The sequence below is a fragment of the Ananas comosus genome, linkage group 8 (assembly GCF_001540865.1).
Source record: "Ananas comosus cultivar F153 linkage group 8, ASM154086v1, whole genome shotgun sequence".
Classification (NCBI taxonomy): Eukaryota; Viridiplantae; Streptophyta; class Magnoliopsida; order Poales; family Bromeliaceae; genus Ananas; species Ananas comosus.
Genome location: NC_033628.1, coordinates 6,293,526 through 6,320,540, shown reverse-complemented (window position 1 = coordinate 6,320,540; position 27,015 = coordinate 6,293,526). Strand labels below are relative to the sequence as shown.

Genomic DNA, 27,015 nt, shown 5'->3' with positions numbered 1-27,015 from the left:
GGTGGATGACTAAATGTAAAAAGATATGATGGAAAAATGTAATAGTTTTACTTGAATTTAGTTTAAATGTAATCAAATATCATGTATGTTGCTTAATTAGCTTAGAGATTTCGCTTCCGTTGTTGCTTGCCCTCGTGCAAGCCTTGTATTATATATGCAAATCTCTTATTGATTGCCTATTTATACATGTTGTTAGAGCCTTGGGCGAACAAGGGAGGCTCTGTCCGTTCGGTGTCTGTTGACGTGACCCGAACCCGACCAAATTGGTGGGGATTGGGGCGTGACAAGAGCGGGGTAGCTCCTCACCTGTGAGATTTAAGATATCAGTCGGGGCGAAGAGCGGGGTAGCTCTTCACCTCTTCACCTACTAGATTTGTAGTGTGAGTATCTATGAGATTTGAGATCTTAGGGGGGTAGCCTAGTGGACTTGTATTCATAGCATAGTGGACTTGCATTCATACCATCTTAGGCGGGGTAGCCTAGTGGATTGCATAACTATGTTCGTATTTATGTTCATGATATTGTTGAAGCATACTAGCATGATAGTAGGCTTGTTGCTAGATGATATTCCATGCATTGCTTGCATTTGAAGGCATAGTAGAGCATAGTTGTAATTTCATATTTATCTATCTATCTATATGTGCCTGCTTAGACCTAGTGGGAAGATCGGCGGAGTCGGCGGCCGAACCCACTAGAAACTATATTTATATAGTTCTCACCCCACTTTGTTGTAGGGCCGAGTGCGAGCGTTCCGGGGGAGGATCGCGGTAAAGGCGTAGCGCCCTAGCTAACTAGTAGAGTTTTCTATTTGTACTAGAGCACCCTCGTGTGCATGTTTATAGACATGATGTATTTTGGATAGCTAGCATTATGTTTGTGAGAGGATCATGTATTCATTTTTGGGAGATGGAAATGTAAATCCAATCAATGTAAATGTTGAATGTGATGTAATAGCTAGGTTATATCTCTCTTTTATTCACTTGTATGTACTCGTGATTCTTGCTCTTACTTGTATAGCACTTGTGGTGCTTCTTGCATTCACCATGTATGTTGAATGAATTTTACCTAGGCAAATTCTTGTGCATGATCTTGTTGTTGAGCCTTGGGCAGACAGGGGAGGTGCTGTCCGTCCGGCGTCTGTTCGACGCGCTTGAACCGGCCAAATTGGTGGGGCTCGGGGTGTGACACAGGTAGTAGGAAGTTAAGTATTGATACTCAACATTGTGATATATAGATTTTGGTTGTTTATGAATTGTGACAATTGGAGAATTTTAGTTGCAATTGTTGCAACACTATATGAAAGGGGACCCTAGCCCCTTTCACAGCTATTTCCCCACGACCAAGAGAAAATATTTCTCTTCCTCTGTCAACCCATTTCTTTTCCTCTCTCTAGGAAATCTGTCCTAGAGTTTGGAGCTTAAAGGAGCAAGCTTGGAGGAGCTTCTTGAGGAGGAGAACAAGCTTCTTGGGCAAGAAAAAGCTTGGAGAAGCAAAAGCGAAGGTGGGTTTTTGAGATTTCGAGTCAAAATTTTGGATCTAATCCTAGAAAAAGGGATTTTGGCAAATCCTAGCTAATTTAGGCTATAAAGTGTAGAGATTTGCCATTGAAATGGGATTTTGTTGAAGTTTTGTGAAACCATAGATCAAAATTGGGGTTTTTCTAGGTGGAGGGTTTAAAAATATTTTGACCCTTGAAAACTCTAATTGGAGATTGGAGAAACTCGTGAGATAGCAAAGATTTGAGGAACAATAAAGTATTGGCGGCCAATTTGAAGATTTGAGCTGATTTTGAGGGTTTTTGGCAGATTGACTTGGAGAGAAGCAATTCATTTACGAAGTCCTAATTACGTGTCTATAAGGAATTTACAGTAAATCGAGGTGGGTAATGCATTACCAAAGTAGAATGGTCACTTCTAATGTCTATAGCAATATACAGTTTATGCATGTTATAGGGTAGCATAACTGGTAAAATGGTATGTATGTAAATATATTTTACTTGAGATAAATTTCTACCAAGGTACAAGAACTAGACATATGATGAATCATGTAGGTTTGGACAACAAGAAAAATGACATTCTCTGACATATATGTGTTAATAAACCTAGTGCCATCTAGCGTAGGTTGGAAAACATAGTATTCGAGACACTAATTGAACATCGATGTCATGGAACTTAGAAAGGTTGACAATCAAGGTTGAGAATAGACGGTGACTTCTTGGGCGCAAACATATAAACTCTATACAAGATCAAAAGCGACAATTCCCCTCGACTTCTCGAGTGTTACATGTGCACTTTATATAAGATCAAATGCGATGATTCCGCTAGACTTCTTAGGTGTACCTATGTGCACTGTGTGAGATCCAAATGTCAAATCCGCTAGACTTCTCGGGCATATGCTTGTGCATGTTGTATGAGATCAAGAACGGCAACAATCGAGGTCAGATTGGGATGCTGTGGGGGAGTCATAGCGCCATAGAGGTAACTACCACAAGACCATGACATACAACACAGGCTAGGACTTTACTTTGTATAAGTTATTAAGAGATTGGGTAAAATATGGATACTTGAACTTCTCTAAATAGTTGATGAATACATGGTAGTTGGGTTCATATAGTTGATGCTTTACTATTTGGAGGCATAGTAGTAGCTTACAGTTACAGCTCTTTCATTTTAGTTATTTCTATTCTAGCGGTTCATAGTATTACACATGCCTTAGTTAACCTAGTAGAGTAGTATGCCTCTCTTAGCAGCGGTACCCACTAGGAATTATATTTCATAGTTCTGACTCCCATTAATTTGCTGTTTTTACTTGTCAAAGCCCTCTAGAAAGGGAAGTCTGAGGATTACGGCAAGGGTGTCACCATTAGCTAAAGCTGTCTCGCCTTGTAATTCAAAGAGGTTGTCTCATTGTATCTACTTTCATTTTAGGTGTTATATGAGAGATGGACATTATATAGTATGTGAGATTTATTAATTTCTTCTTCTATATGTTGGAGATATACCTTATGTGGAGGGGTATTTTATTTGAAGTTTTATTTCCATGTTGGAGCTATGTGATGTAGAAATCTATGATTCTGTATGATGGATGGTTGTATATCAAATGTTTAAAGTAGTTCTAGTTTATGTTATATGCTCTGATTATCCATCTTGTAGGATGTGCATATCATTTATTGATAGATATTGTCGATTGATTATAAACGCCTTGTGCTTACAACGGTGGCCTTGTGTACACGATAAGTCTGTGCATGTGCCCTAGTAAGCTTCCACTGAGGCCTTGAGGCGTGCCAACATTTGACCGCTGGTGTTGTGCATGGAGATGGTGGGGAGAGGTGAAGGCTCATGTGGGGCTGAGAGAGAGAGAGAGAGAAAGACGAGAGGGAGAGAGAGATCAGAGGTGGGGAGAAAACAATTGCACAAGAAAAAGGATTGGATCAGATTTTGGGAACCAAGCTGATCGATTTGGTTCATCCCACTCAGATTTAGGGCTGCAATAATTGCATGACGGCCCTCCCACCTCCTCTCAATCGTGAAGACAATCCTTCCTCAGGATATTTTTTGTGTTGAAGCCCCTTCCACGAGCGACAATTCTGAAGGAACACCTACAAAATAATTTCTACACACGAAATCTATGTGCAAGCGCCAAGTTAGGATGCCCGTAATTTCGTCGAAACTCCAATTTCAACAAAACTTGGCTTTAGACTTTCATCTCTTAATGTACTTGTATATAGGACTCTTTGTTTTCAAAAATTATGTAAAAAGTCAAATAAAATGATAACTTGATTTCTAGGTGGTCATTTTCTTAAATTTGTTTGGTTCCACTGAAAAATTTCGAATCCCTTAAATGCACAAGGACGACAATAATACCTCACTAACACGTGCCAATGAACAGTAGAGGCCCTTAAAAGCATGAAAATTAAATTTGATGAAATCATCGTACTTTAATTAAAATAAAAGAAAAAATTGCATTTTAGCCCCTCAATTATTACAAGCTTACAAATTCAATACAAAATGTTCGTAGAGGCCAATAAAAGCACGACAATTGCAAGTAACCACTTACAGATTCCTGAGTCAAAGAGAATAACATTCATATAAAAGAAATATGTATACTATAGGTAAATCGAAGAACACAAACAAAATACAAGATATAAATCAATGAAGAATCTTTGGCTAAACAAGTGATAATGGATGACCATTGTAGCCACTATTGTCAATTTTCTGGGTCAAAGAGAACACATTCATTTTAAAAATATATATATACAATAGGCAAATTTTAATACACAAACAAAACGTCAGATACCGGAGTAGAGGAATAGACAACCTTGGCAACAGAGCAAGTGATGGTGGAGGTCTTATTAGAGTAGTAGACAACCCTGACAGCAAAGCAAGTGATGATGGAAGTTTTATTAAATAGCCCCTGGCAAGTAGTGGAAACGGCGAAGAACAACTCTTCAGTGTTAGCATCAAATCGTCCATCATAAAGAAAACAAAGGTCAGGAGAGAAGGAAAGACAACGCATCGGGACCAATTTTCCATCAGGAGGGGATTCAATAGGTAGGCTGTCACGCCCCGAGCTCCGCCAATTTGGTCGGATTCGGGCCACGTCAACAGACGCCGAACGGACATGGCCTCCCCTGCTCGCCCAAGGCTCTAGCAACAAATATAATTAAGCAATCAAACAATGAGATTTGCAATTATACAAGGCTTGCACGAGAGCAAGCAACAAAATAAGCGAAAGCTCTAAACTACTACAAGGAACCACATACATAATATTTGATTACATTTTAACCAAATATAAGTAAACTAAAACTATTACATTCATTTTCTTTTCATTCATAATTTCTTTACATCATAATCATCCAACCCAAAATACATGATTGTTTACAACTTTTACATCACTTGATCAATAAAATAAAAGCTGATACATGAACAAAAAGGAATAACTATAAATGTAAAATCCGGTGGCCACTAGCTATGGTCCTGCAGTTGCCATGCATCGCCTCTCTATTGACCCCACGGTCAAGCCCGTCAAGCAGGCCCAAAGGCGGTTTCGTCCAAACTTGCAAGGACAAATCGTTGCGGAGGTCGATAAACTCATTGCAGCAGGATTTATTGAGGAAGTCCAGTATCTGATCTGGTTGGCGAATATCGTCCCAGTCAGGAAGAAAAATGGTCAAATCTGGTTGGCGAATAACTCACGCTTTCGTGTACAAACAAGTGCAGCCGAAGTAACACGAATATCTCCGGTAGTCAGTCCATTTCCATCAGCCGGCCGGTGGGAGCGAGAAGTATGGGATATGTCTGGTGTTTCTTTCATCAATCATCCGGATTTACGCCGTATATCAACAGATTATGGTTTCGAGGGTCATCCATTACGAAAAGACTTTCCTCTGAGTGGATATGTGGAAGTACGCTATGATGATCCAGAGAAACGTGTGGTTTCTGAACCCATTGAGATGACCCAAGAATTTCGCTATTTCGATTCTGCTAGTCCTTGGGAACAGCGTAGCGACGGATAATTCAGAATCAACATAGGTCTAGTCCAGGGGACAAAGAAATAGGAAATGCTATTTGCTTCTTAAGAAGAAGAACTTCTATGAAATGAAAGAGTTTCCACGAGGATATCATTTCTTCAAATAAGGAAGAAGTGTTATCGAACGATTTCCTTCCATTCTTCCGTTTATGGAAGAAGTAAAGAAAAATGTACTGCGTCTCAATCTATACGAAAGGGCACTGGTTTTTCTTTTCTTTCGATTTCATTGATAGTAGAAGAGTACGCTAGCTAGCTAGCGGAGCCTGAAAAGGCTTGCTTGCGCCCCACCCCTACAGAAACTATTGCCTACGCTTGCTGCTCGCTCAGTGTCAGTAGAAGGGAAGAAAAGATGGTCACTCCTTTTAGGAACATGGCTCGCCTTACGACTGTTGCACTTCACTCGCAGCTCGTTCATTCACTTGCTCATGAACTCGCTACTTCGCCAGAAGCGAGGTCTCGCCTCCTTTCCTCCGCCGAAAGATGCTTAGCCAGAAGGGACGAAGGAGGGGAGCTGGGGAAGGCCGACGATGGCAATGAGGGGGAAGCTGTCGTAGAAGCTTTGCCCCTTGCTTTACAGCAATTGTTATGAACTTACTAAATGACCTTATTTATTCTCCCGGAACGCTAGCTAATCTAATAGTTCCCTTCAATCTTCTTAACTTAAGAACGAAGGCCGCCATCCTTCTTATTCAGGAACCCTGATCGGGGGGCGTCGGCCCGGGATGGGGAGAGTGGCCGAGTGGTCAAAAGCGACAGACTGCAACGAGCTTCTGTTCTTAATTGGAATGATTACCCGATCTAATCTAATTAGACGTTAAAAATGAATTAGTGCCAGATGCAGGAAGTTTCTAAATATCGCGGGAAAATACAGGCAAGTGGTTAACTTTAACAAACAGGAAGGAAAGTAATTAGCAACCAGTAGAACTGCCGCTCGAGAATTAGAAGAATGATAAATGGAATAGAATTCGAATTAGCAATGGCTGAGCATTAGCCAGTGATTAGAAGGAAAAGATTGGACGAAACAGGAAGGAGAATCCATGAGGATCCTCAGGACCGATCAGAGAAGGGAAGACTGGGACGATATTCGCCAACCAGATCGGCTACTGGACTTCCTCAATAAATCCTGCTGCAATGAGTTTATCAACTTCCGCAACGATTTGTCCTTGCAAGTCTGGACGAAATCGCCTTTGGGCCTGCTTGACGGGCTTGACCGCGGGGTCAATAGAGAGGCGATGCATGGCAACTGCAGGACCATAGCTAGTGGCCACCGGATTTTACATTTATAGTCATTCCCTTTTGTTCATGTACGTATCAGCTTTTATTTTGTTGATCAAGTGATATAAAAGTTATAAACAATCATGTATTTTGGGTTGGACTAGTGGAAAGAAAGGAATTTGGAACAAGCAGCATTGATAGACCGTTGAATGAGAATGCTTGAATGGGAATCGTCTTAGCAACTGGCTATAGCCATGAGTAAAAGCCGCCGGGAGAGGAGAGAAAATCTTTCATGAGAGAGAGACGAGCAAGTGACGGATTGGGAAAAAAAAATGGGTAGGCCCTCTAAGCGGTCATTTAGGGGCCTTGTTAGCGACCCATCATTCTTCCCTAAGCTGTCAGAGTCCGATCGAAGCGAGCAAGAGATAGAGGAATCATCGCTCATAGATGTGAATTGAGAAAGCAAGCCCGAATTTTTTTTAATTAATTAGGCTCTATAGTCTGGTCCCTGTCCCTGGTAAGGTCTGATTGTTATCTGCAAGTCTTGTTTTGACCGCGGGAAGGAAGGTGTTGCAAAAGTGCTTATTTGGTTGGGAAAGAGAGGACTTCTGACTCCGAGCCTACCCTACCCGAAAATGGCGCTATACCCTTGCCTCGATCCTCCGCTGCCCCGCTCGCGCTCGGATCTGTAGGGTTAGTGGTGTAAGAACTACAACGAAGTTTCCAGTAGGTTCGGCCACCGACCTCGCCGACTTACCCACTAGGTCTATTTAGGCATAAGTATTTCAAAGAAAGGAAATAGCAAACCATACTAATACTAATACTATGCCTACAAGAAAACTGTCAACAGATAGATAATCATATGTATGATGAATATGCATGCATGCTCTTTCCACAATATACCTTGGCTTATAGCCAATCATACCGGTTAACCTTGTTAACCCCAATAACTCACAACCCAAAATCGGTTTTTATTCGGGGAGGCTCCAAGCACTTCCACCAGAGGGACCATCTTCAGGGACCGCGCTCTCGTGGTGTCGATTTCGGAACACACCGCTTGAGGGGGAGCTACCTCTCTCAAGCCAAGACTCAATGTGAGTATGATCCAATCCCCAATTTGAGGACGTATAGCCACACTNCTTGTTAACCCCAATAACTCACAACCCAAAATCCTTTTTTATTCGGGGAGGCTCCAAGCACTTCCACCCGAGGGACCGTCTTCAGGGACTGCGCTACCACCCCCAAGCCAAGATTCGATATGAGTATCGATCCGATCCTCAACTTGAGAACGTATAGCCACTAGCCACAATGCCACTATATAAATGATAGATTTCAACCTTATCAAATTTGCCACTCTCTAGGCTACTCTTGCCCTAATGCCACAATAGGTTAAACAATGTTTAACAACTCATTTCTCAATGACAATCTTGTCTTTATTGTCAATGTCACGTTCGTTTACTATTATCATAGTCCGATGTCACATTCACACAAATATAGGGTTCCAATATACATGTCCTATATGGTTCTTTATCAATCACTATGTTCATCTACGTTAGAAGCATAATATTGAAGTTCTAACCATTATTCACATGCCAACTATCCTATCATGCATGAATGACACTATTCACATATATGCTCAATAAAAGGTAACATAGACATAGAAGGGAATCCGATGATTCCGAAAGGCACCCCCCATCTTGGATAGTTGTAAGGATGCTACGGTTCAATTATTGGAATTTTTGGACGCCTATCCCGCGTGCTGCGGCTATCTGTACCAAAAATGGCGTTTTTATCAATATCTTCATGTACACTCATCGGATTGTCGAACCGAGCGCACCAACGCGTTCGTTATACCCCTAATTAGGTTTCTATAAGGTTAATTTGCTTTTAAACCAACCTTGAATAAAAGCCCTAATTTGAAGCCCTAATAATGTCATTTTGCTAGATTTCTTGGATTGATCTTGGAGCTAAGCAAAAACAAGCTTAGAACCATCCAAAAAACTCTCTAATACCATTTCTAAGCCATTTGAACCATTCCTAGGGCATCTAAAGCTAACGCTAGAAGTTCACCATAAGAGCACTTGAAGAAACCATGAATTTTCATAGGTTCAAGGCCTCTACTAAGCTTTTAGCCTTGCAAGAAAATCAAAACTCCAAGACTTAGGGTGTAAATCCAAACCTTAGGACCATTCTTGCATAAAAGCTCACCTTAGTCCAAGAGCACTACAAGGTCCACCTTATAGGAGAGCTCAAACCCTTCAAATCCACCAAATCTCCACCAAAATCCACCTCCTAGTCTCTTTCTTGCCTTTGGAAAGAGATTCCTAGAGAGAGAAAGAGAGAAAATAGGTGTGAGAGAGTGTCTTCTGTTGCTGTGAACCAGAGGGAGGGTTGAGGTCATTTATAGGTTGCAACAATAGCAACCAAGCCCCCCAAAAATCTGTAATTGCAGCAGACTAAAACTTGCTGCTAGACCCAAAGTGTACCGGTACAGGTCTTGGTGTCACCGGTAACACGATCGCGCAGAACTGAACCCAAGAGCAGCTTCTCTCGGTTTACCACATGTGTACCGGTACAACATTGATGCTGTACCGGTACAAAATGCCCAAACTGCAAATTTTTGCATCTTTTCGATTTTATTTTCCTCCGATCAATACCAAAACCTTTCTAACTCTTTTAAACTCACTCTTAACCCTTCCAACCTTGTTGCAATGCTAATTGAAACTTGTCCAACTATTTCTCTTCGATGCTTTACTCAATTTGGCTAAAGTCCAATAATATCTACCAAGATTTCGATATATTACATGGGCTCAGTTAAATAGAAGGAAATGAAGTAGCAATGAAGAAAATGGTGGGGAGAGGAGAAGGAAGGAACAACAATGCACGTGGTCCAATATTCCATCTAGAAGAAGGGTTAAGTAGGAGATGAAGTGTCGTGAAGGAAGCAACTGTAAAGGGAGAAGAAACGACAACACATCGAGCCCAAATTTTTGTCAAGAGGGCGGTTCGGTCCAACGAAGGACAAAACCTGTTCAAGGAAAACAGGAGAAGCCGGTTGAATGGAAAGAGAGAAACCAATTCAAAGATTAGAAGAAGATAATAATACACACTAGCAAATGAACCCAGTTCAATAGAAGGAGAGCAATAATACTGACAGATGGTTCCCATAGGCAAAAGTTAAGGACAACTTGCCATGTGGACTAAGATCACCAATATTAATCTAGTCTTAATAGAGATAGAATACTAAAGTTATATAATCCATGTACTTTTCTCTTGTTCTAGAATACCGCCAAATATTTATAATCTTGTTTACTCTCCTTTCTACTAAAAAGAGTCAAAATGGGATGAATTCTAAATATTTCAGCCTAACAGATTTAAATATAATTCAAGTCTATAACATATTTCTATCTCATAACTTTAAATTAAAAAAATAAAAAAAATTTCATGTTTTTAAAAGAGATATTTTGCAAGAATACTGACATAATAATTAAGGTAAGCGCAAGTCGGCAGACAGTTAATATTATATTTAATTTATAATTAATATTAGAAAGTATATTTTTAGTTAAATAACACAATATTAATAAATTATCATTACTTAAAAATATTTTTTTTTCACTGCTAAATAAATTTCAGAATTAGTATTCAAGCAAAAAATTCAATATAGAGAAGCAAAAGAAAAGGAGAAAAAAAAAAAATTTGTTTACAGATAGAATAATTTTTGACGAAAATTATTATTGAGAATATGTAATTATAAATTGTTCGCGGTTCACATCCGAAGTAAAAAATATTATCATTAGTTGAAGCTTAATAATTTTATTCCGCAAACTATTAAGATAATAAAATAATTTAGAAGAACAAATGAGCGAGGTCGGTTTAGAGTGTGGTGCTTATACAAATTAATACATTCATTCAATGTGGAGCCCTCACTCAACAAAAAAATCGGTTCAAAGATGGAAACTATGAAACAATTGGTCTGGTTCGATCCAATGAAGCAGACCAATTCAAGCAAAAAAAAAAGGGCACCGGTTTGGCTCAGTCAAAAAAAAAAAGAAAACTTGAGCCAGTTTAGGATAGAGACCTGACTCAACTATAATCAGTTTGGTTCAAACAATTAAAAGGAAAATGCGATTCAAAAATAAAAACGTATAAAGCAATTGCTCTGGTTCAGCCCAATGAAGCAATTTAACTCGATCTGGTTTAAGTAAAAACAGAGGGAAACCATGTTTGGTTCAAGCAAAGAAAGATGAAATTATTTGGAAGACTTGAGCCCGTTCAGATTGGCACTCATACTTGACAATCCGGTTCTGTTCAAATAAAGGAAAAGAAACCGGTAAAGCCCACAACCAACAACATTGAAGAGAATGCTGCCATGTGGGAAGATTTTAGAGAAATAATGAGTAGTAATAGATAATAGATGTTACAGAATCACTAAAAGTTTTTCAATTTTTAATTATATTATATTGATACATTGATATGGTTTTAGAGAAATCTTGTACGCTTGTTAAGGACATGAAAGTAATTAACCCCAGCTAGAACATGCAAATATTTAAATCACTCGTACTTTTTGACTCTGGATAAGCGGGATTATTTAAATCACTCATACTTTTGACCGTGGACAAGCGGATACGTAATTGGGTGACTACTAAAACTGAATTCCACATCCGACTAAATAGTCAATCATCATCAACTTGAAAAAATATAAAATAAATCCTCTCTCTCTCTCTCTCTCTCTCTCTCTCTCTCTCTCTCAAATAATCGGGAAAAAAGGGAAAGAAAACATAAAGTAATGACCAGTTTATTTACTCACTGCTGGCTTCTAGAACAGAAAAAAAATTTAAAAAAATACAAGCTAAAGAACAGGGAGCTCTAGCATTTCATTAGGACACAGGAAAACACCACACCAAACAACGATTGAATCTACAGCATGCAAAAAAAAACATCAAGATACATATATAATGAGCGAGGCAATCTTCACACGAAACATCACCGAGGTATTGTTTCATATACTCATCGAGGCGGTCCTTCAATGACGAAGACCAGTAAAAACCAAATTCTTCACTTCTTTCCTTGCTTAGTCTTTAGCTCACCAGCTGCTGCCTTAGCTGCTGACTTCACCAAAGATGTTGGCTTCACAGCATTCTTAGGGTTGAACGCTTTTCTTATCTTGAAGACGGCCCATGCAGTTCCAATAGCATGTCCTGCTGCACCGAGTCCTTCATGCGTCACCTCACCTGCTTGCTCGCCATACCTGCAAAATTTGTTTAACACACAGTAAGCTATCCTCTTCCAGTGACATTATTATTTTTTTGTTCTTTTACTTTTTGAGAGGAAGCAAGATTACTCCACAATGAATTTTGTTCAAATGCAAGAAAACCAGCATAACAGCATAACAGACTCCCCTATGTTGTTAGACTGAATAAGATGCACAACAAATGGAAAATTTTGAGACAGTATTATATCATTTACTACTAATCGTCCGACCACAACTAAGAGGGAAAAGTGCTTAGACTTTTCTGAACTTCTATATACAGAGGCAACTAAGAGGGTAATGTGTAGCAAGGGGCCCAACCTTTTTATGAGGTTTCAATGTGATCCCCAACCACTCAGCTGTTAACTCTGGGTTCTTACATTTTGTACTATTACTATCTTAAGCTTCTAAACTAGATCCTTGCTTAGTTTGGTTAGAATGGCCTTAACACTATTAGCTACGTACGGAGGAACTCCAGGTGAAAGTTAGGGGACAATTAAATGACAGAATACTATATGTCCATTCTGATGTGGACATATTTAACCAAAAGGGTAAAGTTTCAACATAATGCAAATGTCAAGAACCCAGTAACAGCAAAGCAGGAACCGACCTAAGACAGTTAAGTAGAGCAACCTTTGCGCATTTGAACCAAACTATATATATATATATATATATAACTAGGCTGCTATGCTATTAATAGCACGAAGCACTTGGTGCTACCAAGTTTTCCGCGGTTAGGATGATGTGGGCCCCCTAGGGTTGAGTGGGTGGTTGGTTGAATAGTATGATCTAACGGATGAAAATGATCAAAAGGATAGATCTAACGGCGGAAAACTTGGTAGCACCAAGTGCTTCGTACTATTAATAGCATAGTAGCCGGACTCTACACACACACACACACACACACACACTTCAGCTACAATATTACTAATAACAAATAAATAGTATCTACTATCAACTTTTTACACCTTCCATAATAATATCACCACCAAATAGTAAACCCTATGCATCCAAGGGATAAAAAATAGATAGCAAACACTATTTCTCTACTATCAATAGTATTCTAGTTTCTCTCTCTCTCTCTCTCTCTCTCTCTCGCTCTCTCTCTCTCTCTCTCTCTCTATATATATATATATAGAGAGAGAAAGAGAGAGAGTATTGAGCCAGAGTACTAATAGTATACATATAGACTTTTTAGCTCTTGGATGACTAGGTTTTACTATTTGGTGGTGGTATTATTATGGATCCAAAGGATAAGAAGTTTATAGTAGGCGCTATTAACACACTTTTTGTAAGGAAGTGAATTCTCGAAACTCGAGAATTAGACTTCGACCAGAATCAACTAGTTGTCGAGTGCGTAGGCTTCGGAAAGTCCGAAGGTGTTTATAATGCATAAAGTGCATTAAGGAAGGGCCCGCGAGAGCACCAAGTGCAAAACTTGCACTGGAGCAGAAATGCTCTCGGGGACCGGTCCCTGGCAGGGAGGGACCGGTTCCATCAGGCTGGGCTGCGGGGGTCTCTGATGAGACCGGTCCCTGGTGGTAAGGGACCGGTTCCCGAACGTTGGCCCAGCGAAAATAGCCGAAAATCGGCTAAGTCCCGAAAACTCAGCTCTCGGGAACCGGTCTCTCGGACAAAGACCGGTCTCCCGGGGACCGGTCTCTCAAGCAAGAACCGGTTCCCGAACGCGAAATTCCCTCTGCTCGAAATGGCAGCCTTCGGGGACCGGTCTTCCCGAGCTGGGACCGGTCCCTCACTGCGAAAATGCCCAGAGAGNGAGAGTATTGAGCCAGAGTACTAATAGTATACATATAGACTTTTTAGCTCTTGGATGACTAGGTTTTACTATTTGGTGGTGGTATTATTATGGATCCAAAGGATAAGAAGTTTATAGTAGGCGCTATTAACACACTTTTGATAGTATTCTAGCTGGACTATATATATATATATAGTACTGAATTGGAATGCTTTTAGATGCATCAAGTTCTTGATTTATAAGTTTTGAGCCCTTGGATCAAGCTTTTTGGCCATTGGACCTATTGTGCATGATAGATGCATATACATATACATATATGTGTGTATATTTGTGTGTGTATCTATATACAGATTTGAGCTGGAATGTTATTAGTAGCAAACAGACTCCGTTGCTACCGATTTGTTTTCGATGATGGAGTTTCCAAATCGACGATCGACACCATTGTACATGATCTATACCATTTAAAATATCTTAGAACCAAATTTCAAATCTTTTCGACGTCATTGACCTAATGGTCAAAGAGTTTAAAAATTTATAATTTTCATGGTCGATATGAAGTGTTTTCTAATTTAACGGCACAAAGATATCTAAATCAATTGAATTTTAGTTAAAAAATTCTTTAAACTACTTAAAACAAGATATAAATGCTTGATCTTGATTACAAGACTCCTATCACCACTTTTAAAAGGATATTAATTTTCATCCGTTCATTTTTGTGTCCACTTGATGGATAAGAAATAATATCCGAAAAGCATGAAATTTGATTTCCAAATTAGCTTAAATGGTCTAGATCATGTTCAACAGTGTCGATCGTCTATTTGGAGAGATGGTTATATGTTTTGAGCCCTGTGATCAAGCTTTTTTGTTCATTGGACCTATTGTGCATGATATATGCATATACATATACATATAGAGCTAAGCTCCTATACTATCTATAGTACCGGGGCTCCGGTACTATAGTCCCGTTTTCAATCTTAGGTATTGAAATCAATGATCCACACGGTTAAAACTGATCTAAAATATTTGAAGTTTTTAGAAACAAAATTTTATATTTTTTCGACATAGTTTACTTTATGATCAAACCATTTCAAACTAGTCAATTTTCAATGGCTACTATGGCGAGTTCGTTAACTTAACAATGTAAAAGAATTTAAATTTATTCAAATTTTGATAGAAAATACTTTAAACTATATAGATCAAGGTCGGCATACTTGATCTTGAATTCAAAAGTCCTGTTCTCAAATTTTAAAGATTGTTCAATTTTCACCGTTTATTTTGACATGATTTACTTACTAAGTAAACGATATTGAAAAAAATTAAAATTTTATTGCTAAGAACTTCACCCTAGATTATATTTGACGATGTGGATCATTGATTTGAACATCCTAAGATAAAAAATGAGACTATAGTACCGGAGCTCCAATACTATAGATAATATAGTACTCTAATTCTATATATATATATATATATATNTGCTACCGATTTGTTTTCGATGATGGAGTTTCCAAATCGACGATCGACACCATTGTACATGATCTATACCATTTAAAATATCTTAGAACCAAATTTCAAATCTTTTCGACGTCATTGACCTAATGGTCAAAGAGTTTAAAAATTTATAATTTTCATGGTCGATATGAAGTGTTTTCTAATTTAACGGCACAAAGATATCTAAATCAATTGAATTTTAGTTAAAAAATTCTTTAAACTACTTAAAACAAGATATAAATGCTTGATCTTGATTACAAGACTCCTATCACCACTTTTAAAAGGATATTAATTTTCATCCGTTCATTTTTGTGTCCACTTGATGGATAAGAAATAATATCCGAAAAGCATGAAATTTGATTTCCAAATTAGCTTAAATGGTCTAGATCATGTTCAACAGTGTCGATCGTCTATTTGGAGAGATGGTTATATGTTTTGAGCCCTGTGATCAAGCTTTTTTGTTCATTGGACCTATTGTGCATGATATATGCATATACATATACATATAGAGCTAAGCTCCTATACTATCTATAGTACCGGGGCTCCGGTACTATAGTCCCGTTTTCAATCTTAGGTATTGAAATCAATGATCCACACTGTTAAAACTGATCTAAAATATTTGGAGTTTTTAGAAACAAAATTTTATATTTTTTCGACATAGTTTACTTTATGATCAAAGCATTTCAAACTAGTCAATTTTCAATGGCTACTATGGCGAGTTCGTAACTTAACAATGTAAAAGAATTTAAATTTATTCAAATTTTGATAGAAAATACTTTAAACTATATAGATCAAGGTCAGCATACTTGATCTTGAATTCAAAAGTCCTATTCTCAAATTTTAAAGATTGTTCAATTTTCACCGTTTATTTTGACATGATTTACTTACTAAGTAAACGATATTGAAAAAAATTAAAATTTTATTCTAAGAACTTCACCCTAGATTATATTTGACGGTGTGGATCATTGATTTGAACATCCTAAAATAAAAAATGAGACTATAGTACCGGAGCTCCAATACTATAGATAGTATAGTACCCTAATTCTATATATATATATATATATATCCCTAGGGGACCACTGTCATCCCAATCGTACATCCCTTAATCCAAGGGCCGAAAACCGACAAGCAAGAATGACTTGATACTTTTAAAAGTATAGGAGCTCAATTCTATATATATACGTATACGTGTGCGCGCGTGTATATATGCGTGTATATACGTGTGTATATATGTTTGTGTATATATGGTGTTGTACTGGAATACTATTAATTGTATTTGATCATTTTTACTACTAAAGTTTACAACCTTAGATGAAAAATTGTAGTGTTGGGATGATAGTGGTCCCCTAGAGTTTAGCGGTGGTCCCCCTAGGCTTTAGTAGGTGGGTTGTAGAATAGCATGATCGAAGGGATGGAACTGACCAAGATGGCACGAAGTGCTTAGTACTATTAATAGCATTCCAGCCGTATATACATATATATAGAGTCCGGTTATTATACTATCGATAGTACCAAGCCATTGGTACTTTTGAGTTTTCTACCATTAGATCTACCCTTTGATCATTTCCACCCGTTAGATTATACTATTAAATCAACTACCCACTCAACCCTAGGGGACCACTATCATCCTAACCGCACATCCTTTCATCCAATGGCCGAAAACTCAATAGTACCAACTCAATAGTACCAAGGGCTTACTACTATTGATAGTATAGTAGCATAATTCCATATATATATATATATATATATATATATAGAGAGAGAGAGACAGAGAGAGAGCTAGGCTGGTATACTATCGGTAGCACATAGCCCTCCGTGCTACCAAGTTGCTTTCAATGATGTGGCTTTCAAATCGACGATCGGCTCCGTTAGACTTGATCTATACTGTTGAAAGCATTTGAAAACTAAATTTCATAATTTTTCGACATCTTTTACCTATCAAATAAGTAGTCTAAAAATAAACGGCTGAAAATAAAAATCTCATAAAAAATAATGATAAAAGGCTTGAATTTAAGATCGAGGTACTGATCTTATTCTAAATAGTGAAAAGTATTTTCTATAAAAATTTCATCAAATTTGGATTGTTTTACACCGTTAAATTCACGAACACATCACATCGACCATTAAAATTATCAATTTTGAGACCTTTTGATCACTAGCCAAATGATGTCTAAAAATTTTGAGACCTTTTAATAGTGTAGATCAAGTCTAACAGAGTTGATCGTCGATTTGGAAGCCGCATCATTGAAAACTTGTTAGTACGAAAAGCTCCGTGCTACCGATAGTATACCAGCCTAGCTCTATATATATATATATATAGAGAGAGAGAGAGAGAGAGAGAGAGAGAGAGAGTAAAACCGGTGTATCCGTGCTTCTAAGTCGTTTTTTATGATGAAACTTCCGAATCAATGATCGGCTCCATTAGACTTGATTTAGTGTATTTGAAATATTCATAAAATAAAATTTGAGGATTTTTAATATCATTTACCTAGTGATCGAAAGGACTCAAAATCATCAGCTGAAAATAAAAAAATCCTACAAAAAGTGGTGATATAATACTAAAATTTTGGATCAGAGATATTGATCTTGCTCTAGATAGTATAACAAATTTTTTCTCAAAATTTCAGTTGATATGGATACTTTTACACTATTAAACTTGCAAACGACACACATCAACCATTAAAAAATTTTGATTTTGAATCCTTTCAATCTCTAGGTGAAATCACAAAATTTATTTTCTAGACACTTCAAGTACGTTAGATCAAGTCTAGCGAAGCCGATCGTCGATTTCAAAGTTCCATAATCAAAAACGATTTAGAAACACGGAGACCTCCGAGCTCCTAAGAGCACAACAACCCTACTCTCTCTCTCTCTCTCTCTCTCTCTCATATATATATATATATATATATATATATATATATATATATATATATATATATATATATATATGTATATGTATGTNGAGCACAACAACCCTATTCTCTCTCTCTCACTCTCTCTCTATATATATATATGTATGTATGTATGTATGTATGTATGTATGTATAAGAATATGTATATGTATGTATATATATATATACATGTACATATACATATACATATACCTATACATGTGTTCAATAGCAAACGGGCTCTGTTGCCACCGATTTGTTTTTGATGATAGAGCCTCCAAATCGACGATCGGCACCGTTGAACATGATCTATACCACTTGCAATATCTAGAAACCAATTTTAAACTTTTTTCAGCATCATTGACCTAATGATCAAAGGGTTTCAAATTTTGTAATTTTAATGGTAGATATGAGGCGTTTTCTCGTTTAACGGTGTAAAGCTAACCAAATCAATTGAATTTGGTTAGAAAATTCTTTAAACTATTTAGAACAAGATCTATATTCTCGATCTTGATTACAAAATTTCTATCACTTTTTAGAGGATATTCATTTTCAACCGTTCATTTTTACATCCACTTGATGAACAAGAAAATAATATCAAAAAATCATGAAATTTGATTTCTAGATACTTCAAGTGGTATAGATCATGTTCAACGGTGCCGATCGTCGATTTGAAGGCTCCATCATCGAAAACAAATGGGTGTGCCCGTTTGCTACCGATAGCATTCCAGCTCAACTCTATATAAATATATATGTAAACACTAATGCAAGAACAATCACCAAACTGTTTCCAATCATAAAGAGGTAGATATAGTCGGAAGGATTGTCGCCACTAAATGCAAGCTACTTGTTATCAACTTCTGCAAATCTACAAGGTATAGTGAACAGTAAAAAAAAAAAAAAAAACAAGAGAAGTAAAAAAAAGTGGTACCTGTGAGATACAATCCCTGTTGTCACGACAGACGATGTCTGCAGGACATTCTTTCCAGCCACTTCAACAGCATCGCAGATTTTTCCTAATCATCAAACAAAAGAAAAATAAAAAATTATTACCATTCAGTTGTTGCAGAAAAGTTTCAATGGTTCTACATCATGGGAAAAAAAATATTATAGGAACTATAGCCCAAAAGTTTTGACAATCGGATCTCAACTAACAACCCAGCAAGTGTTGTTTAAAGCAAATCTTTCTCATGTAACTAAGTATATATATCTAGCTCACTAGTCAATCAGTATTAACGAGATAACATCTTGGTGAGTTAACAATTTCAAATCAATTAACATCAGCCTGGTAGTTTTGAGGCTAAATGCGCCAACAGAAATCAAGGAAAATGAAAATCTCATGTAATACAATGTCCAGGTTAGCCTAATATTTCAAGATTATGTGCAAATATTAGGCTAACCTATTCTTGGGATAGGTGACCGTCTCATAGGGAATTCACTTGTACTAGTGATTACTTCATGTACCATAAGTAGCAGTGGTTCTCATATTCCTAGCATCCCATAGAAATCGTTAAGAAAAGTTGTCCAAGGATTCAACCACTGGTTTCTTACTTAAAATTGTGAAGTATAAGTTGTCTTGGTAAATCCATGACTTGTTGTGAGCTCAGTTGGTAGCGTTATTTAGTTGTCCGAGTCACTAATTAATCTAGTTGAACAACCATGGACACAGTTCAAGTTTAAGTTGCGACAGACTAATACCCGAATCCACATCAGATAAAAGCATGCATACATGTTCATATTAACTCACTTTTTATATGAATTAATTAGTGTGTAAGTTATGGACTGATTATGGAAAGTGTGTTCTCCACAAATTGTAAATAACACATTGTTCTGAATTATTTTTAGAAGAAATTATATACTTACTGGAAAATTGTTTCAACTTTGTTGAAACAACTTCCAATGCACGTCTCTTGACACCGTTGGACCACAGTGATGTCAATATAGTCTTACCACCATAATACCTCTGTTTTCTTGCACAATGAAGTTGTTCTCATGGTCCTGTGGTTTTTCTCCACTGGATAGGAGTTTCCACATAAATTGGTACCTTATTTACATTATTGTTCGTGTATTTTCAGCTGTGATACCTTGTAGTTGTGTGTGGTTTCATGTTCTATTGAGAAATTTGCTGGTGATCTATTTTCTATAATTGGTTATCTTGTTGTTTTCTTTAATTCCTTGTTCATATTGTTTAGACTGGACGTAAGTTGTTTGCGGAATTGTCTCCGCAAACCATTTTTGTTTTCAAATACCTTTTCTACCCCTCTGAATGTTAGATTGCTTCTAGATCTTCTAACTAGACTCATCCTGAATTCTTTTATAAAATCTACCAAAAACTAGTCCATTTTTAGGAAGTGAAATGCAGAAGCACGGAATCAATTAACTTAATACAAGGTTTATAATTTCTCAAAGATTATTAATACTAGGTTTAAAGTAATAAATAGCTATTCATTAGATAAGGGTTAGAAATTCAATTTCTTCGTGAAGATATCAATTTGTTTAGTTCCTACAATGTTTACATATATGTAAAATCATTTACAATGTTTACATAAATGTACATTGTTTAGTTTTTCACAGAGAAGGCATGGAAAAAGGTCATTGATCAGATTAGTAAACCAACAGAAACATCATCACTAGATATTATGGCCGCACTAGAGACGAATAGCAGCAAGGGCAATTAATTACGAAAGAGAAGCATAGTTTACAACCAAAAAGCATACGAGCCTTCATAAGCTATAGTTTTAAAAAGGGTTAAACACTAGTGTACCTTTCCAAATTTTAAAAATAACTTCTCTCCAAATTTAAATTATTCTGCATATCCCTATAAACTTGTAATACCTTAAGAAAATAACCTTTCAATTAAATTTTCGTCAACTTTCGTAAATCTTCTTTAATCTCCTCTCTTCTTTTTCCTTACCGTTCTCTAATCCTTCAACATAGCTTCCTATCTGATCCACTAAAGAAAATGGGCCCAGTAGAGAGGAGTATCTCCTACCAAATTATATTTTCCATTTCCATTCAATTCCAAATTACTGTTGATCGAGAAGAGAACCTTCTGTACTAATATAGCTTCTTCGCAACTGTAGTATACTAAATTTCAGTATACCATACTGAACTTTGGCCAAGTTAGACAAAGTGCGGTGAAGGAACGCATATAAAAGTATTCAAGAAGAGTTATAAGGGTTTCAAATAAATTAAAAGTGAGCTGGAGCTAAACTACACGAAAATAAAATTTTGAGAGCAATGTGTATCAGAGTCATCAGGCCTTCGAGATCTGAACCTTGGCAAGAGGATCTGGGCTCTGAAATTACTATTCCTGCTCCAAACTTCATTATCTGGACCTCAGGGAGGAAGTTCGGACCTTCAATTCGCAAACTCAGCTCAAATGTTCAGGATCCGGATCTTGGACAAGAAGTCCGAACCTTAGCTGCGTAAATAGTGGAACTAGCCGTTGGGGATTCGAACCGCAACTGGGAGGTCCGGACCTTGCCTGCGCAGATCGAGCAGAGCCTTCGGGATCCAGACTAACAATGGGAAATCTAGACTTCCCGCAGTCTAGGAGAACTCTGTGTTGAGATGTAATTTCTCAATATTAGAGGGTTCAATTGTAATTGTGGGGGTCAGTAAATAGATCCCAACCCCCCCTCTCTCCTATTCTCTCCACACAAAAGAAAATTCTCTTTTCTCCCTCTCGCACACGCTACCCCTATTCTCTTCCTCTCTCTAGCAATTTCTCTACCGAATTAGAGGTAGAGACAAGTTTGCCATGAACTTAGTGGATTCGCAATGGAATAGTAGATTTGACATAGATGTGGTGATCGTACACGAACTCGAATGCCAAATGTAACTAAAAAACACTGACAAAGTATAATGAACAATGTACTTGTACATGCCTTATATAAGATAGGCATGCCAGGGATTGGTAATCGCAAGGTATTGTCACCGTGGCATAGTGGTGGGTTCTCTTGTATACGAGAACGTGATCAAACTTGCTAAGTCTCTCAAAGCTTGTGGAGGTCGCGAGTCCACAATCCGCGTCCTCCGAAAGTGTCACATGAATGGGTAGTAGGGATGCAGTAGCAACTCCTCAGCAGACAACCAAAGGTGGGTAATAGGGATGCAGTAGCGACTCCCCACGAGGCTCAGAGGTGTGAGTAGCGCTTAACCATATGGTGAGGCATTATGATTAAGTCAAGAAACAAAGGAACAAGTTGAACATAATGGATCTTAAACTTTGTAAATTCCTAAAGGCATTGCAGTAATTCTTGTTATTCTCATATACATGTATATACTTGCTGTTCGTAATAGTTTTTGTTAGTTCATTTACGACTAATGCCTTGTTTAGACCTAGTGGGAAGGTCGCAAGGGTTGGCGGCCGAACCCGCTGGGAATATCTTTTAATTCTCACTCCCCTGTTTATACAGATTAACCACAACAGGAGCAGCGCGGGATCAAGGCAAGGATCAAGGCAAAGACATTGCACCCTAGATAGCAAGGTCACTTTTGTTAGATAACCCTTGCCAGAAAGTGTAGCTATATTTTGAGAACAGAAGTAAAGAATGTTATGTTTTATTTTGGGGTAAGAAAAGCATGTAATTATTTATATGAAGCTTGAAATCATGTATGTTAAAGACGAATGGACAGAATTTGTAATAGATAGATTTACTTTCCTGCTCTTGTGATGCTCACTATATACAAAATGTGTTTATATTGTTCCTTGGTGGAATGCAATATACAGATTTGTGTACGCTTCGTGCGGGTGGGGGGAACTCCGCCCGTTCGACGAGTCTGTGCGCGAACCTGGGAAGCTTCCGCTATGGGCCCAAGGCATGACAGCTATTATAGAAGTTGTGATCATATAATGGGTGCTAGGTAATTGGTTTACTCGAAAAGAAAAAGGAACTGATTTAATTGGCGAAAAAAATATAAGTGAGAAAAAAGAGAGGAAACTAAAGAAAATTTAACGAAAGTTGACAAAAAATTAATTGAAAGGCAATTTTCATAAGGTATTACAAGTTTAGAGGGATACATAGATTAATTGAAATTCAGAGGGGTATATAAGTTATTTCTAAATTTTACAAGGACACACCAGTATTACCCTTTTAAACATAGGTAGTAGTTAGATATTTTCGGATTCCATCAAATTATCCTCTTTTGGGTTGAGATACATGAACCGACAACTCAAGTTACCTATTTTCAATTTAAAATTAAGTGTGAGAGGATACAATCTACTTGACAGATGCCTAAAATTTGGATAGATTGTATAAGGAAATGAATCTGCCCGACACATGGTTTTCGCTTATAAAGTGAAGAAAGCCTTTTGTGGCATCATACTATATTACAGATAAACTCGATCAACATTCTCGGGCTAATTACAATATTAGAGCCTTGGGAGATATTTATGAGCCAATGAGCCAAAGAGGTTAAGATGTGATATTTCTTGCTTCTTTTAAGTTATGCTTGGTTTCGAAGAAAACTAAGGACAACAAAAGTTATCCCCTCTCCGTCAAATAGTGTAAAAAAATAGTTAAGAGTTTCGGTCAAATCGGATTATTCTAAGTAAATCCTAAAAAAACCCTAAAATAATTATTCCACCTTTTTAGTGGAAGAGAATTATTCTTATGTTCACACTTAGCTTGTTAAGAACCCAGCCGAGATTCTTTTAGAAGCACGAGGCTCAGTGCTTCCAAGTTGTTTTCGATGACAGGATTTTCAAATCGAAGAACAGCTTTGTTAGACTTGATTTAAAGCATTTAAATCATCAAGCAAATAAATTTTATGATTTTTTGATATTATTTACCTAGTGATCAAGAGGGCTCAAAATCAACAATTTTAATGGTTGATATGAGCCGTTTGCAGGTTTAACAATATACAAATACCAGAATTAGATAAAATTTTGATAGAAAATTTTGTATACTATCTAAAACAAAATCAATATTTCTTCTCTTAAAGTTTTAGTGTAGTATCTTAACTTTTTGTGAAACTTTTATTTTCAGTCATAAATTTTGAGCTCTTTCATTCACTATGCAAATAATATCAAAATATTGCAAAATTTGTTTTCTAAATGCTTTAAATACTCTAGTTTAATTTTAACAAAGTCGGTCGTCGATTAACAAGTTCAATCATTGAAAATAATTTGGAAGCACAGAAGCCTCCGAGCCAATCACCAAAAGGATAGTTTTACATTCAACAGGTCTCACACCATCAAACGCACGAAATCTAAATTTTTATGCTTCATTTGGATAGAGAGAAAAGAAGTGAAAAGAAAATGAGAGAAAAGATAAGTAAAGAAAAGCAAAGGAGGCAATTTCACTCTTATTGTTTGGATTAAGTGAAAAAAAAGAAGAGAAAATAACTCTCTCCCCCTTTCTCCCCGGAAGAAAATGACCGTTATGGAGGTCATTTTTTCTCCTTTTCTATACATTTCTCTTCTTTTCTTCTTTTCTTAAGTTTCGATCCAAAAGAGAGAAAATATTTTTTTTCTCCTGACTTTCTTCTCTCTCCTTCTCTCCATCCAAACGGAGTATTAAGCAGTTAGTCATCACAATCATCTAACCATATTCACAAAACAATAACAAGGTGTTTAACCCAAAAGATGAAGCAATCAATGTAGTATTTAATCAAGAATAAGTTACAGAATGAAGCGATCAGTGTAGTATTTAATCAAGAAGAAATTAAAGCACATACCGAATCCATCAAGCGATGCAAGGACAATTTCTCCAGGCAAGAGGGAGAAGAACTTTTTGCCTGCTTTTGAATTGACAACAGAGCCGGCAAAGAACCCGGACACCTTCACGACGCCATTAAGGATGCCATTTGCCACATTGTCCGACATCTTCGTGACCCTCCGAACCCTGTTGAAGAAAATGCACTGAATCGTTTCGACAAACATCTAGTAGCCGCGGAAACAAAATGGTTGCAACGGATTTGAAGAGAGCCCATTGTCTATAATACCTCCTCATCCTCTTCATGGCATCGCGGCTGACATCAGCAGGCTGGGAGCTCGGGCCGACCTTCCTCTTGAGGAAATCCTCTCCCCACTTGAGCCGATCGGTAGTGACGTCGCCGCACCACAAGATCCCCTTGATGAGCTGCCCCGACCCCTTGGCGATCAGCCTCGACACCGACCCACTGTAGTCCTCGACGTTCGGCGCGAGCGTCGTCCAGTAAGCGGCCGAGCGTTTCTCCATCATCTCTTTCTTCGGCCCATCCATCACCTCCGCCGGCGTCACCTCCCTCGCCACCGATCCATCCAGCACCTCCGGCTGCGCCCCGGTTGCCGCCGGCCCCACCTTCTGGACGGAGAAGCTGCTGTAGATCTCCAAGATCCGGTCGAGCTCCTGGAGAAGCGCTTCTTGGCCCTTGGACGCGAAGGTGAGGCCATAGTTAACGACGCCGAGATCGGAAGCATCATCGGGGTCGCGGTCGGCATCGGGATCAGGGGGGAGGCGGGAGCGGGGCACATGGAGGGAGAAGAAGTAGTGGGAGTGGTCGAGCTTGACGGCGGCCTCGTCGCGAGCGAGGGGCCACTGGACGAGGTCGTCGCCGCCGCCGGCGAGAGAGCCGGAGACGCGGGCGAGGACGGCGACGACGTTGGGGCCCTGGCGGAGGCGGACGAGCGAGAAGTCGCCGGAGGCCAGCTCGACGCTGCGGTGGGGGTCGATGAGGTGGAGAATGGCGCCCGGGATGCGGAGGAGGGTCTCCTCCACCGGGGGCGGGAGGGGAGCTCTCGGCGTAGCGTCTGCTTCAGGAAAAGAGATTCTCGAGCAGTCTCGCGGCATTCGACGGGAGGGTATAAAGATAGAAGAAGATGTGGGACGGATGGGATCGGACGGCCGCAACTGCGGGGAGGCGTGCGGAGGGAGGGGTAGAGGACTGCGGGAGGGGAGGGGAACAGGAAGGGAGGAGGTCCGGATGATTCGAACGATATGAGGGTAAGCGGCTTCCCGCGCTGCTGCTCCGCTGGGCTGCTGCTGTTCGCGAAGAAAGCTCCATTTGAGTTAAACCGGTATAGAGAGATGTTCGAGCAGAGACGAACAGAAGGAGAAGAAGAGAAGGAGAAGAATGGATAAATCTCTGTGTATATATATATATATATATATATATATATATATGTGTGAATAGATAGATAAAAAAGACTTTCGAGCGAAGTAACGAGCCCCGCGTGGACCACTACGTGTACGGAGATGTCGGCGAACGCGTGGGCATTAGAAAAAGGATTCGGAATCGATCGACGAAAAGGAAGTCTCGCTATCCGCGGCCTGATTCTTACAATTTACTAATAAAGCAAATTGTCCGTTTCTCGAACCTGGTCTGCTGACCGAGCCGTAGATACAGAGCATCGCCTTTGGCAGGGGAGTACAGTACACTACAGCCGTTCGAACGAGTTCAAGCGGAGCAGCAACTGCTGGACGCAGTCCACAAAGTAATCGCTTTACGTGGAAGGAAGAGGAATTAGAAATGTCAGGGTCGGATTCCGGCGGATTTTTAAAAATTCGAATCCGAACCTGACTCCAAATTTGAGAGCCGACGAATTTTAAAAATTCATGTTCAAACCCGAACCCAACTAAAAATCCGAAATCCAAACTCGAATCCGAATCCGAACCCAAAACAATTATTTTTTATCAATATTTCAAAATATATTAAATTAAATCTAAATTTTTAAAATACAAATTCAACTATAACATCAAATTTTTATATATACTAGTTATAGTGCACGTGCAATGCGCGTCACACTAAATTGAATAAAATTTATATTTATATTTTAAATTTAATTAGTTATTGGTGGTATGAGTTTATTTATCAATTTTTTTAAACTTTAATTTATCTTCGGATATGTTTTATATGTTTTTTTTATTTAGTTACACTATAAAAACTTTTATTTGTATTTT

The 27,015-nt window shown here is 38.3% G+C and overlaps 2 protein-coding genes and 1 long non-coding RNA gene across 3 annotated transcripts; 2 read left to right on the top strand and 1 right to left on the bottom strand.

Moving 5' to 3' along the window:
* LOC109714022 lies at positions 1,313-1,778 on the top strand. Its single transcript, XR_002217234.1, has 2 exons — positions 1,313-1,501; positions 1,665-1,778. It is a non-coding gene; the product is annotated as an uncharacterized LOC109714022 (long non-coding RNA).
* Positions 4,988-5,515, top strand: LOC109714136 (NADH dehydrogenase [ubiquinone] iron-sulfur protein 3-like). The gene has a single exon (XM_020238582.1). The coding sequence runs from the start codon at positions 4,988-4,990 to the stop codon at positions 5,513-5,515; it is 528 nt and encodes a 175-aa protein (XP_020094171.1).
* On the bottom strand, positions 11,518-25,905 carry LOC109714135 (protein EARLY-RESPONSIVE TO DEHYDRATION 7, chloroplastic-like). Its single transcript, XM_020238581.1, has 4 exons — positions 25,079-25,905; positions 24,812-24,978; positions 19,059-19,143; positions 11,518-11,992 (listed from the first exon to the last, which is right to left on the bottom strand). The coding sequence occupies exons 1-4, from the start codon at positions 25,903-25,905 to the stop codon at positions 11,800-11,802; spliced, it is 1,272 nt and encodes a 423-aa protein (XP_020094170.1). The 3' UTR covers positions 11,518-11,799.